We start from the raw sequence: 15,234 nt of genomic DNA on the forward strand, positions 1-15,234 counted from the left end.
AAAAAAAAAAGCCACAAAAGCAACAGATACGTCAAAATAACATAGAAATCCAGAGATCCCACCCTGAGGCAAGGGAAGGTGGTTAAATCTGAATGTAATGAAGAAACGGCAACCCAAAGCAGAAAAGTATCAGGATCCATGAATGAAAAAGGTGGAGGAGGGTTTTTTTGGTGTGTTTTTGTTTGTTTGTTCGGCTGGTTGGTTTTTAAGAGTCCCACTCTGTTGTCCAGGCTGGAGTGCAGTGGCGTGATCATAGCTTCCTGCAGCCTGGAACTCCTGGGCTCAAGCGATCCTCTCACCTCAGCTTCCCCGGTAGCTAGGCCTACAAACACATGCCTAGATTGGGAAGTATTTTTTCTCCCCATTGACAACTGCCAAGCCAAAGAACAGCAGCCAGGTTAGCACTGAGGGGAAATGTTACTGTGGCACTTGAGGCTGGCTACAGTGGCATTTAACAAACGTCACAGGATGATTGACCAGAGAACATCTTTCAGACTTTGAAGTAGGGAAGTACTTTTAAATACAAGATTCCCAAAGCCCAAGTCACAAACTGAAACATTATTGTTAATTAACATCAAAAGTACACAAATACTCTAATAAACAGGTGTCCTGCTGTGAAAAGATAAAACTTGGCCAGTAACGGGGAAACACAAAATAACAATGAGTATCACTTTACATATATATCAACAAAACATAGGGTATTGGGTAATACAAAACACTGGTACAGAAATGAGGAAATTTATGCCTGCTAGTGTCCAACAAACAGGACAGGAGGAAGAGGTTTGGGGATGAAGAAAAGAGGCAAACAGATAAGGTCTTGGAAAGCCTCATCTAGTATGCCATTAAGTGAGGAGTAGGATTTATCCAACTGTTTACTGCTAGGTCTTAAAAGAGGCAGCAAAAATTCATAGTTATTGTACACATGTATCTAAGCTTTTCTGTATCAAAGGTGTTCAGGTTACAACCAGTTTTTCACTATTGAAAATGCTTACAGCTAAGACTGTTGTATACATATCTTTGAATTTTTGTATTCTTTCTCTACGGTACTTCCTAGAACTGTCCTAGATATGTGTATAAAAAAGCAGTTATTTGTTCAAAGGGTACGAACATCAAGGTTTTTGATAAATAATGCTAGGGTTCTTAACAGAAAGACTGAAATAATTGACAATGTCATAAGCAACATATGAATCTCAATGTATTCTTGCCAATAAAGTGTTACCTTTTTTTAAGCTTTGCCATTTTCAACAGGTAAAAATAGTATCTCATTGTTTCATCTGAATTTTTAAAAATTTCTGGTGAGGATGAACTCCCTCTCCCGATATTTATTAGCAATTGACAATGCATGTGCTCTTAATCTATTTTCTAAGAGAGTTTTTAACATATATATATATATATATAGATAGATAGATAGATAGATAGATAGATTTGTGTAAACACATATTAAGGCTATTAATACTCAAATTACATTAGATTCAAGTGCTTTCTCCTAGTTTGTTGTTTCCTTTTAAATTTTGTTTGCTATTTCTTGACATATAAGTTCATTATTTTATTTAGTCAAGTCTACTGAATTTGCAATTTTTTTTTTTTTTTTTTTTTTGAGACGGAGTTTCACTCATGTTACCCAGGCTAGAGTGCAATGGCGCGATCTCGGCTCACCGCAACCTCCGCCTCCTGGGTTCAGGTAATTTTCCTGCCTCAGCCTCCTGAGTAGCTGGGATTACAGGCACGTGCCACCACACCCAGCTAATTTTTTGTATTTTTAGTAGAGACGGGGTTTCACCATGTTGACCAGGATGGTCTCGATCTCTTGACCTCGTGATCCACCCTCCTCGGCCTCCCAAAGTGCTGGGATTACAGGCTTGAGCCACCGCGCCCGGCCTGAATTTGCAATTTTTAAGTTATGTTTATAAAATCCTAATTCAGAAAAAGATAAACATTTCACCTTGCTTTTCTGGTTTCCTTATAAATTCATTTTAGGCTGGGCTAGTGACTTACACCTGTAATCCTAGCACTTTGGGAGGTTGGGGCGCGTGGATCACGTGGGATCAGGAGTTCCAGACCAGCCTGGCCAACATGGTGAAACCCCATCTCTACTAAAAATAAAAAAAATTAGCCAGGTGTGGTGGCGTGCACCTGTAGTCCTAGCTACTTGGAAGGCTGAGGCAGGAGAATTGCTTGAACCCAGGAGGTGGAGGTTGCAGTAAGCCAAGACCAGGCTACTGCACTCCAGTCTGGGGGGCAGAGTGAGACTCTCTCAAAAAAAACTTTTTAAATTTTATTTATTATTTTATTTTATTGAGACAGGGTCCCACTCTGTTACCAGGCTGGAGTACAATGGCTTTATCACAGCTCACTGCAGCTTCTACCTCCCAGGCTCAAAGTGATCCTCCCTCTTCAACCTCCTCACTAGTTGGAACTACAGGTACACATCACCACACTCAGCTAGTTTTTTTTAGTAGAGATGGGGCTTCATCATGTTGCCCAGGCTGGTCTTGAACTCCTGGGCTCAAGTGATTCACCCACCTCAGCCTCCCAAGATGTTGGGATTACAGGCATGAGCCACTGTACCCAGTCATCAATTGATTTTTAAAACAAATACTGTGAGCAATTTCTTTTAAAGTCTGCCAATATGGACTGATGAGAGAGCTGGTCAGAGGAGTAACTGAGATAGTAGACAATTCAGCTGCAAGGTTTCTGACTAGCAACCTGCTGAGAAAAAAAAAAAAAAAAGAACTTTCCTAGTTAACTTACAAACTTAAAATTCACATCTTTTTTTTTCTTTTTTTTTTTTTCAGATGGAGTCTCGCTGTTGCCCAGGCTGGAGTGCAGTCGCGTGATGTCAGCTCACTGCAACCTCTGCCTATGGGGTTCAAGCAATTCTCCTGCCTCAGCCTCCTGAGTAGCTGGGACTACAGGCTCACACTGCCATGTCCAGCTAATTTTTTTGTATTTTAGTAGAGTTGGGGTTTCACGTGTTGCCCAGGCTGGTCTCAAACTCCTGAGCTCAGACAATCTGCCTGCCTCGGCCTCCCAAAGTGCTGGGATTACAGGTGTGAACCACTGCGCCCAGTCCTTTCCTTTTGGAATTATTCTGGTTTTTGAAGCTGTGCATATTTTATATAAATGACAATAAAACTCATTATATATTTCATGCTAGATGTTTCCAGCACATGGGGATAAGTCAGCATTACTTACTTAAAACAAATACATAACAAAATAACAGGATGGCTAGGCCCAATTCATGACAGTTCAATTCAGAGATTTAAGTTCAAAGTTTATTTACCAAAAATATCTTCACTGATGATAATAACAGCAGGCCAGAAATGAAATGGCCTAAAGAAGCCTGGAATTAAAATACTTTAAGTATTCCTCGTGCCAACCAAATTGTGGGACTCATACATGTTTAATGGAACTAGTCACTTAGCTATCTAAAAGGGGTAACAAGTCATTTGTTACTGTTGCATCTTTTTGAAGGAGTCCCCAAGTCCTGTTCAAGAAAGAGTTTTGAAAGGAAACAAAATGAGCATAACCTATTCTGATCATACATACCTGTCCAGGTGAAAGGCTGCTACCTCTGCATTGTGTCTGTCATAACCAGCATACGGCTCCCCTTCCACCACATAGTCTCGGCTATATCTGTAAAGTGAATGGGAAGCACAGATGTATACCTGGATTACATCACTAACAGAGGTGACAGCACAAGTGGTAGAATACAAGCTTTGGCAAGCCTGATTCTGTTATAGTCACCTTCTCTGTCAACCATGAGAACAACTGTGGATTAGCATAAATTGCTGGTAGACGCAGTGAAGATGAGGTAGAGAAGGAAATTAGAGTTCTATATCTATGTCAGTGATCATTCTAAGAATAAAACATGGAAGATGTCATTTTGTCCCCACTAAAGGGCTTCTGATGTAGTTTAAGTACAGATACAAGGTAGTTTTCTGGAAGGCAAGGATTGTCTTTGTATTGCCATCACAATGTTATTAAGCACATAGTTGGTGCTTAATAAATGTCTACTAAAATGTTTACTAAACTGACCTGAAGTAATTAAGAAAAATATATAATTAAGACTTTTGCTGGCCAGGCACAGTGGCTTATGCCTATAATCCCAGCACTTTGGGAGGCCAAGGTGGGCAGATCACCTGAGGTCGGGAGTTTGAGACCATCCTGGCCAACACGGTGAAACCCCATCTCTACTAAAAATACAAAAAAATTAGCCAGGTGTGGTGGCATGCGCCTGTGGTCCCAGCTACTCAGGAGGCTAAGGTGGAAGAATCGCTTGAACCCAGAAGGCGGAAGTTGCAGTGAGCCGAGATTGCGCCACTACACTCCAGCCTGGTGACACAGCAAGACTCTATTTCAAAAAAAAAACCAAAAAAAACAAAATTACCCAGGTGCAGTGTTGCATGCCTATAGTCCCAGATACTCAGGAGGCTGAGGCAGGAGAATCGCCTGAACCTGGGAGGCAGAGCTTGCAGTGAGCCGAGATTGTTCTACTGCATTCCAGCCTGGGTGACAGAGTGAGAGACTGTCTCAAAAAAACAAAAACAAAAAGAACAAAAGAAACTTTTGCCTACCAGGCTGGCTGTGGCAAAGCTTGTAAGAGAAGTTTAAATTTGGGGGGAAAACGAAAATGGTCTGATACAACTCAATCTTTGATAATAGGAAGGCAAAGGTGCTTTTGAAAAAAGTTGTTTGAATAACCATTCTTGTTCTTTAAGTTTATGATGACGTAGTAGAAGGAATCCTGGACTGGCAGTGAGAGGTGGGCGTGACTGTCATTACTTAACTGAGTGAGCTTGAGCAAAACCTTTCTATCCTCTGGGTCTCAGATTCCTTATTTACAATAATTAGGGGCTGGACTAGGAGGTAGTTTCTAAGGTCTCTTTCATTTCAAACTACATTCTGATTATTTTATATTATATGCATGACATAAGCAAAGGATAATGAAGACTGGCATATTTTTTCCACTAATCATTTTAAAAGATACAACGTAAATCTGTTAATTGGAAAGAAAAAAGTACTTAATTCACCTATGATCTCCAGTGGTCTCCTGCATTTCCTAAATCAAAAGGAGCCCTTTTAGAAGGGACCTATGAAATAGAAATAAATTGAGATTGATGTGGAGAAGAGAAGTTCCACTAAGGACAGTTGGCTCTCCCATGCTAATACAGCAATGGAGAAGTAGAAAACAGTACTATAAAAGGCAATGAACTTCAACTTAAATGACCTTAGAATATAAAGTGAAATAATCTCCACAAAATACATCTTCAAGGCAAAATGATGAAGCATCTGTTAGAAGACAGCCACGTATCACCAACCGGTTGGGCATTAGTTTCTTCTTAGCATGGTCAATATACCAAATTTTTTTTTTAACTTTGAGACAGAGTCTTGCTCTGTTGCCCAGGCTGGAGTGCAGTGGTGCGATCTTGGCTCACTACAACCTCCATCTCCTGGGTTCAAGTGATTCTCCCACTCAGCCTCCCGAACAGCTGGGATTTCAGGCACCTGCCATCATGCTCAACTAATTTTTGTATTTTTGTTGAGATGGGGTCTCACCATGTTGGCCAGGCTGGTCTTGAACTCCTAACCTCAGGTGATACACCTGCCTTGGCCTCTCAAAGCGCTGGGATTGCAGGTGTGAACCACCATGCTCGGCCCCAAATGTTTTTTTGTTTTGTTTTGTTTTGTTTTTTTTAAATTCCTAGTGGTTATTTAGGAATAATAAAACAGGTTTATATTAGCTACCTCTAAATTAAAAGTCAAATTTGAAATATTACTGCAGCAAAAAGCTGACTCTATTCAGGTACTGCTCTCTCTACTACAGATGTAGGCTATGCTTGAATGTTTTTAGTACTCCAGGGAAGCCACAGGAAGGTATGTAGTGATGTGCCATACGTTCCTTTCAGAGAAACATTGGAGAGTTTTCCAATCCATCTAAAGGCTGCTCAGAGTAAAATGCAAAACCTTAGAGGAACCCAGGTACTTTGGTAGTGGTCTGGAGAGGAAAAGATGGAAGAGAAAAGAAATAAGAATCAAAAGAACTGCACCGAAGTCAGGCCTAAATCCTTAGCTCATATTTTGATTATGTGAAATATGGAAAGTCAGAATTCTGGATCTCATTTTTCTCACCTGTAAAATGAACAACTGGACTAGCTGATGTACCTTTCAGCACTTCCTAAGATTACTCATTCACTTCTCCCCACTCCTAGGCCCCTACCTTCTTGTACTTTTTCCAGCATAACTGCCATTTTTGCCTGTGAAGATCAATTACTTCCCGAATGGAAGCAGCTACATTGAAAAAAAAATTACCTTTACTTATAATATAAGGCAAAATGTGTAAATAAAAGTGTCACTGTATTTCTATATACATTATCTACCTATACTGTACATACCTTGTATCTCTGAGAATAGAACATGGATAGCCAGGCTCCAGAAATGCTGAAACCACAAGTGGCTATTAAAGAAAGGACTTAGATTCTCCTCTTAGCAGAGAGTGATCCATCTTAAGTCACTGACAGAGCAGCAAAATTCATACAGTAACTGCCAGTAAATCACTCCTATCCTGCTGAAGGACATCAGAGCCTGACCAAGGACATTAATTTGCACTTATACCAGGACTAAATAGTCACTGATGCCCTGGGGGTCAGAACAGCATTTTGCTGGGTGTTTAGGGACTGGAGTCAATTTCTGCTAGCACTTAAACTTACACTCACTTTCCCCAGCCTGTGATAGTTCCTGATATAAAGCAGCACAGGTCAGTATGTGCAATGACAAAGAGAGTTAACACCTATGGCAGGGGCCAAAAAAAACCTTGCTGAGTTGGAGAGGACAGTGGGAGTGTACATAGGCTATTTAGGAGATGATGGGGGAGTGGGGGCAGAGTTTGACAGAAACAAAGAACAAAGGAAGAGTAAGGCTGAATATAGAAAGGAGGACCAGACAGTCAGGGGCTTGACCTTAGGCTGTAGAGGCTGGGTTTTGTCTGGTTGACAATGGGAAGTCCCTGGATGTTTTTTTTTTGTTTGTTTGTTTTGTTTTTTTTGAGATGGAGTCTCGCTCTGTAGCCCAGACTGGAGTGCAGTGGCACGGTCTCGGCTCACTGCAATCTCTGTCTCCTGGGTCCTGGTTCAAGCAATTCTCCTACCTCAGCCTCCCAAGTAGCTGAGATTACAGATACGAGCTACCATGCCCAGCTAATTTTTCTATTTTTTAGTAGAGACGGGGGTTTTACCATGTTGGCCAGCCTGGTCGTGAACTCCTGACCATGTGATCCACTGGCCTCGACCCCCCAAAGTGCTGGGATTACAGGCGTGAGCCACCACACCAGGCCATCCCTACATGTTTTAAAGCTGGGGAATATAGTGATAATATGAGTCTTTTGGGGAAGAATGGAAGTGGTTTCCAGGATGGTCTGGAGGAGGAAGGTAATGAGAAGGCTGCAGTGGTAGTAAGAGATATAAGATGAAGCAAGTAGTGACTAAGCTTATACATTTGTCTGTTAATACCTCCCCCACTCATCAGCCTCGCCTCTCCTCCCTCCACTTATACCTTGTCCGAACATTTCAGGCCTATCCTGCAAAACATCTGTCTAACACTGTACACTCTTGGAAATATTTGTCTTCTAACACACTTCCTGCTGTCCCATCTCCCCTTCAATTCTCCAGTGTACAAGTGGTGGGTGAGAAGAAGATCTACTCTTATTTAAACACAAAATGCTCACAACTCATCTCTTTATTTATTTATTTAATTTTATTGTTTTGAGATGGACTTCTGCTCTTGTTGACCAGGCTGGAGTGCAATGGAGCATCTTGGCTCATTGCAATCTCCGCCTCCCAGGTTCAAGTGATTCTCCTGCCTCAGCCTCCTGACTAGCTGGGATTACAGGCGCACACCACTATGCCCGGACAATTTTTTATATTTTTAGTAGAGATGGGGTTTCACCATGTTGGCCAGGCTGGTTTCGAACTCTAACCTCAAGTGATCCGCCTGCCTCAGCCTCCCAAAGTGCTGGGATTACAGGCATGAGCCACCGTACCCGGCCATATCTTTGTATACAAATATAATTTTTGTTTTTAGTTTGCCTTTTTCCATCACTCTGTTTACGCTGCTAATCTCTCAGGCCCAGAAGTCAAAGACCGTGCTTCAATGTTAAATGTGATTTTTTATGATGGTGCCCCAAGTCATCACTTAGGGGAAGCAAACATACTTAAAGAATTCCATGTATGTGGCAGAATACAAGCTGCTTACAACTCTAACAAGTCTGGGTTTGAACTTCTGCACCACTGATTAATGTGAGGTGACACCGTCAAGTCAGTTACACTCTCTAAACCTCAGTTTCTTATTATGAAAATAAGAACTGAAACTGTCCACAAGGGTTAAACCTTCCTATAAGGGTTTAAAAGATTAACAGATACAAATGTACTCAGCGTAATGCCTGGCGTTCAACAGAAATTAGATCCCAGGCCCACATAACCACTTTTTTCTTCTTTTTTTTTTTTTGAGACAGGGTCTCACCAACCCAGGCTGGAAGGTAGTGGCAGGGCTTGCTGCAGCCTCAAACTCTCACACTCAAGTAATCTTCCCACCCTCCTACCTCAGCCTTCCAAGTAGCTGGGACTACGTGCATGCACCACCACGCCCAGCTAATTTTTTATTTTTTGTAGAGACGGGGTCTCATTACTTCAACCAGTCTCAAGTGATCCACCCATCTCAGTCTCCCAAAGTACTGGGATTACAGGCTTTAGCCACCACACCGAGCCCCAATCAAATTTTTATTCTCTAAATGTCTACCACATTTTTAAACTTTCCTAATTTCCACATCACTGACACATATTTCCCAGTTCCAGACCAACAGTGATTCCTTCCACTTCTGGGCTCCCTATACATTCATGCTGTGACTGCCGTTTATTTACCAATAGTTGGACAAGAAAGGGAGCTGAATTTTGTACATCTTTTCCCTACATTTCTTTTCCCACTCCAGAAAGAAATCCAAAGGTATGTTTTAATCTCTTCAAAAGCTCTACTGAGGAATGAAAAACATGTTTAGTACACAAAAGACTTCAGACATTATAAACTTTGAGAATAGGCCGGGCGCGGTGGCTCACGCCTGTAATCCCAGCACTTTGGGAGGCCGAGGTGGGTGGATCACGAGATCAAGAGATCGAGACCATCATAGTCAACATGGCGAAACCCCGTCTCTACTAAAACTATAAAAAATTAGCTGGGCATGGTGGCGCGTGCCTGTAGTCCCAGCTACTCAGGAGGCTGAGGCAGGAGAATTGCTTGAACCCAGGAGGCGGAGGTTGTGGTGAGCCGAGATCGCGCCATTGCACTCCAGCCTGGGTAACAAGAGCGAAACTCCGTCTACAAAAAAAAAAAAACTTTGAGAATATTCATTGGTTAACTACCTCCTGGCAAAAGAATACAAATCACCATCATGATGTTAGCCTATTTCAGATTCAAATACTCAGAAAACTTTTTAAAAACATTATACCCTCCAAGCTGTCTTGAGTAGAGAAATAAATAAATAAAAATCATTAAATGTATCACAGAATCGTCACACAAATCATCTCTGTAGATCCCAGGAAGTCCAAAGGGATCACTACCTACATACATATTTAGTTACTAAGGTAACTAAAATGGCCCAGTTCTTTGCTTAAAACAGGTGAAAGAAACAATGAGAGATCTATGAGATTAGCTATGATCTGAAACACTGACACCAAACCCTGGTGAGGATATGGAGCAATAGGAACTCTCATTCATTGCTGGTAGAAACACAAAATGGTACAGCTACTTTGGAAGACAGTTTAGCAGTTTTTTACAAAACGAAACGTACTCTTACCATGTGGTCCAGCAATTATGCTTCTGGTATCTATCCAAATGAGTTGAAAATTTATGTCCACACAAAAACCTGCACATGGATGTTTATAGCAGCTTTATTCACAATTGCCCAAAGCTTGAAAGCAACCAAGATGTCCTTCAGTAAGTGAATGGATAATTAAGCTGTGGTACCTCTAGACAATGGAATATTATTCAGTGATAAAAAGAAATGAGCTATCATGCCACAAAAAGATATGTAAAAACCTTAAATGTACTTTACTAAATAAAAGCCAGTCTGAAAGGGCTACATACTGTGATTCCAATTATATGACATTCAGGAAAAGGCAAAACTATGGAGACAGCAAAAAGACCAATGGGTTTCTAGGTGTTCTGGGGCAGAGAGGGAAAAATGAATAGGTAGAGCACAGAGGATTTTAGGGCAGGTAAACTATTCTGTATGATACTCTGAAGGTAGGTTCATGTTAAGTGCTAGAAAAGATTTCAGAGATCTAGCCTACCCCTCTTATTTTACTGAAGAGAATTCCAAGAGAAGACGATAAAATAAATCTTAAATAAATCCCAAGTTAAATGAATCAACCAACTACACATACGGCTTCCAAGATGAAACTTACCGCTTAGGTTTGAAAACAACTTTCTGTCCTCCTTCAAGTATCAGTAAGGCTTTCAGCTGTGTCCCTTTATAACCCACGTCAGCTTTAATGATTTTCTTGGTGGCCATGGCATGCAGGATTGCCCCCAGCTCTGGTGTCTCTTCAGGGTACACTTCCCGGGGAACCACCCATTGGGCTGCAATCTCCCAGGGAGACTGCAAGGTATGGTCCAGCTTGGGTGCCAGCTCCACCCGCAAGCCAGTCATCATTCGGTGAAAGGCCCTCTGGTCCTCTCGGTTGGCAGCTGATGTGTCTAAGTTGTCAATCAGGAAAACTTTGGTGAAGATAAAGATGACAAGGAGAATTGCTAACAGCACGACTCGCTGCTTTAGCTTCATGTTGACCTCTTTTCCTTCTCCCCTGACCCACTCTTGCTCACTTATTAAGGAGAGCTGGTGGTGATGGTTAGCAAGGAGATTCCATGATTATACACGTCGGTCCATTTCTTCACTGATCCACCTTCCGCAGTTCCTGCAAGCCCAAATATAAAGCAAAATTTGATCAAAAGTTTTGTCCTTCCACCCCTGAATCTTTTGCAAGCCTCTAATATATTATTCACCCTTTTAGGCTTGCTAATCTTGAGCTTGAGAAGGTTCAATAATTTAAAATTAACTAGTCTGGAGAAGGACCTAATGATGGCAGCAGCAGCCCATCTGGAACAGCTGCTGCGAAGACGCTGGCTGCAGTGGGGGACGCATGAGCAGGGCTGCATGCTCCACGGAGTTGGCAGGAGCCAGGAACAGGTGGGAGCCCTGCCCCCTTCCAAGTTGGTGGGGCAGGAGCCCTGCGCTCCTGGGTGCAGTTGCAGCCACCCAGCCACAGCTATACCCAAAGGCTCAGAAATGCTGCTCCTGCTGCCTGGCCTCTTCCCACTCCCAGTGCCCACTCCGGAGTGGAGGAAAATTGTGGCAGAGCCCAGGCAATGTCATGACCCGGCCAGGTGTACATGTGCTTGGGGCAGTGCTGATACACCAGGCCCCTGCTGTGTCGGCCCCCTCTGGAATTTGGGCACCAATGAGCATGAGAGAGAGGCTGAGGCGGGACTGAGGATGGCTCAGTGTAGGCCTGTAGGTGTCCCTTGGAACGAACAGCCTGGGCACTGTGGATGACAAGAATGGCGGCAGAAAGCAGGCTCCAGGGCAGAAAGGAGTGGGTCCTTGGTGAAGCCCCACATTCAAGCCAGGGACAGCCTGACGCATGAGGGCTGGGCTGTCAGTTCCGGTTAGAATCTGCAGACCAGAGTGAGAACTTATGATGCTTTTTCCGGGCCTGCCCATTGCCACCCAAAGGGCAATCAGCACGCACTTCCTCTCTTCTGAGCTCATTAAAAACCCCAGACTCAAACAGAAGTCACGACAACCTGCATGCAAAAGGGATCTACCCACTGTGGGTCTCCTCTCCACTGAGAGCAAGACACTCATCAGAGGACATGCCTGAAGAAAGGAGCTACCCACTTCGGGTCTTCAGAGAGTTGTTCTATTGCTCAATGAAGCTCCTTTCCACCTTGCCCACCCTCCAGTTGCCCAGGTACCTCATTCTTCCTTGACATGGGGTAAGAACTCAGGACCCACCAAATGGTCGGAATGAAAGAGCTGTAACACAAACAGGGCTGAAACATACCCCCTGCTCACCATGTGGTAGGCAATCAGAAAGAGAGAAGAGCTATGGCCCTTTGGGGAGCTCAGACCTAGGGGCTACCTGAGCCAGGGCTTTGACACCCTCTTTGGGGTTCTGAGGTTCCTGGTATCTCCAAGTTTCTGGGTGCCACCATGTTCCCCTTGTTCAGATCCGAGTACTTGCAGCAGAAGCCACATGTGGTACATCTGGTCCGGGTACAGCCTCACATGGAGCTGGAGCTGCCTAGAGCTGCCCACCCCACCACAGAAGCCAGTGTGCCTGGCTGCGTGCAGTGGCCAGACCCCCTGCTAGCTTGTCCACACACCCCTTGGTGCTCTGCAACTGGCCTGCCCTTGGCAGGTGTGGGATCCATGCCCATAGAATGAGCTCAGCACAGCCTGCTGGGCTGAGTGGGCATAACGAGCCCAGTGGGTGTGAGCACTACTCAGGCAGAAGATGCCATGGCCACAGGGGTTTCTGACTGGCAAAGTGAAACTCCAAGGATAATGTGACACTAATAAGCAAGAATCAGGTACAATAAAAATTTTAGAGTAAATATTCCTGTTTTAACTGGAACGCAAAGCCATTTAGGAGCCATGAGGTTGGCTACACACGCCTCATAACCAAAACAATGAAAAAAACAAAAACAAAAACAAAACAACAAGCTATACATAATTGCTTAACTTTCATTATTTTAACTTTCAAAATCTATAAAGGACTTTTGCATATCCAAAACCACCAGTATTTGGTAACTTTCCAGTTCTCATTCTGGTAAGATAACAATTCCTAAAAATGTCAGAGGGTGCAGAGGAGAGAAATAACTATCGATGAGTGCAAGTAATCAGTAATCCTGGACATGTCATATCTGCTATTCATGTATTTCAATACAATCCCAGACACATATTCCCTCACCAATTATTCTTCAAAATTAAAATACTTGCAAACCACGGATAATCAAAACCGGATACATTAAGAAAAAAAAAAAATCCCCATACCATCAGCAGACTATATATAACCAGGAAACTAATGAAGCCTGGCACTATAGGAACACTACTACATCTGGAATGGTCAGGCACATAACAAGGATATTCATGTCACAGACATAAAGAAGTGCTCCTTCTAGCATGGGCTGACCACACTCTGGGCAATTATTAAGCTAAAAGATTCCAAATACAAGATTTTTGTAAGGGCGTCAAGAACATACAATTCCGTCTCATTTGCATGCTGAGAGGTTGCTTTCTACTCCATAGGGCCATTTAAAAACATGCACAGGCTTGCTCTGCTATATACCGACAGACAGCACAGCACTGAGGTAAGAAAAAGATGACAAGAAGGTAACAGGATGTTGCTTCACCCTCCAATTCATTTAACAACTCAAACCATTAATCCAAGAAATAAAACCAATACAAAAGATAGAGCAGATGATTCAGGCTGAGACACTCCCACTTAAACATGATACTGCTTCCCTAATAACAGCTAGAAACATATTCAAAAGCAGCCTATCAGAGCAACAATGTATTCTAAGGGCAACACCTTGCCGTGAGCCAGCTGAATGAAGTTTATTCTCAGTGATTAACCTCTCCTCTTCTGTTCATTTTCATGAAGGAAGCAGAAAGTGGGAGTTAATTTCAAATTCTAATTATCCCCGCCACCTGTTTTGTTTCATAGTCACCTCCCAGGGTACACAACACTATTAGTTGAAACAAGGGCAATTCAAGTGCATCTGAAATGTAACTGTGATGGTATCAAGTTTGGTGTGGAACTCAGTAAAAGTTCCCTGTGATTATTGATAACAGCAGTACTAGCAGAGAAGATTTCAGAGATTTTTGCTAGTTCTAATGCAATCTAAACCATACAACTTGTGCAAGTATTTGTTCAACGGTACACTTCTCGGGCTGCAGAGATAAAAGGCAATATGGAAATCTAGTTGTATTGACAATCACTTCCTCAGCACCTCCAGATGCAACTAGCTACAAATGCAATACAATTCTGGCACAAAGGGGTCAGCTTAATAGGCTTTTACTTTCTACAGAACATCCTTCAGGACTAAAGTCTGGTTAACCCATAAACTGTTTTTTTTTTTTTTTCTTACGGTCTTATTAGAGAAATTCCTGTCCAAGCCCACGAACTTTTAATGGCATTGCTCATTCATTTAGAATGAAGAAAATCCACCACCTCCGCCCCCCCACCACTCCCCTGCCAATGCTATAGAATGTATCCAGACATTTTGCACAAAAGTTAGAGCTGTGGTTTTTTGCTTTGTTTTTAATCATCAATGCAATTAAGAAGTTCTAACAGCTCCAGAGATGGCCGGATCACCTGAGGTCAGGAGTTCAAGAGCAGCCTGGACAACATGGCAAAACCCCATCTCTATGAAAAATACAAAAATTAGCTGGGCGTGGTGGTGGGCGCCAGTAATCCCAGCTACTCAGGAGGCTGAGACAGGAGAATCGCTTGAACCCGGGAGGTGGAGGTTGCAGTGAGCTGACATCATGCCACTGCACTCCAGCCTGGGTGACAAAGCAAGACTCTGTCTCAGGAAAGAAAAAAAGAAAGCAAGCAATTTATATTAAGGGAACTGAAGGGTTCAGTTGTATTATTTCGCTATTTACTTCTGCAGATTCTAAGTGAAGGCAGGTTAAAAAAAAAAAAAAACTAAACAAGTTTTCATGTTTGTGATTACAGTCACCACATCCTGGTGGAACCAGTAAGACTGCAATTTGTCATTGTTCTTTACAACTGCCTTTCATTTCCACAGCCACCAACTTCAGTACTCATCATCTTCTTTTGGACCACAGAAAGAACTGATGCCTGGGCCTCCAGGTTCTCCAATCCAGCCTAGATAATGCAGCCAAAATCATTTTTCGAATCACTCAACCACTTTTGATTGTAGATTCCTTGGCAAGGCATTAAAGCGGTATCCTAAATGGCTTCCAAGCTAGACATTACTCCCATTGTTCCTCTTCTCAGCTTTAGCCACAATGAATCAACTGAACATGCCGTGGTCCTCCTCCTGATGTGCAGGTGCCCTTTGCTTCTGTCATTCCTTACACAGTAGTCTCTCAAAATTTGTCTTTCTCTTACCTTTTCTTCCAATCTCCTCCCGATAAAGTCTAAGTCTTCT

The 15,234-nt window shown here is 42.7% G+C and overlaps 1 protein-coding gene across 3 annotated transcripts in view; it reads right to left on the minus strand.

Annotated features, from left to right (window-relative positions):
• The window catches only part of FAM20B (FAM20B glycosaminoglycan xylosylkinase), a 49,686-nt gene that overhangs the window by 23,168 nt on the left and 11,284 nt on the right, over positions 1–15,234 (minus strand). For all 3 annotated transcript variants that reach the window (XM_032291284.1, XM_032291283.1, XM_032291285.1), the window contains exons 2-3: positions 10,455–10,964; positions 3,550–3,636 (exon numbers count right to left, since the gene is read on the minus strand). In XM_032291284.1, the coding sequence (XP_032147175.1) occupies positions 3,550–3,636; positions 10,455–10,831 (464 nt within the window). In that variant the 5' untranslated portion in view covers positions 10,832–10,964. The remainder of the gene's footprint in view (positions 1–3,549; positions 3,637–10,454; positions 10,965–15,234) is intronic.

Source organism: Sapajus apella, unplaced genomic scaffold (genome assembly GCF_009761245.1).
Source record: "Sapajus apella isolate SASKATOON/1434 unplaced genomic scaffold, GSC_monkey_1.0 scaffold25, whole genome shotgun sequence".
NCBI lineage: Eukaryota > Metazoa > Chordata > Mammalia > Primates > Cebidae > Sapajus > Sapajus apella.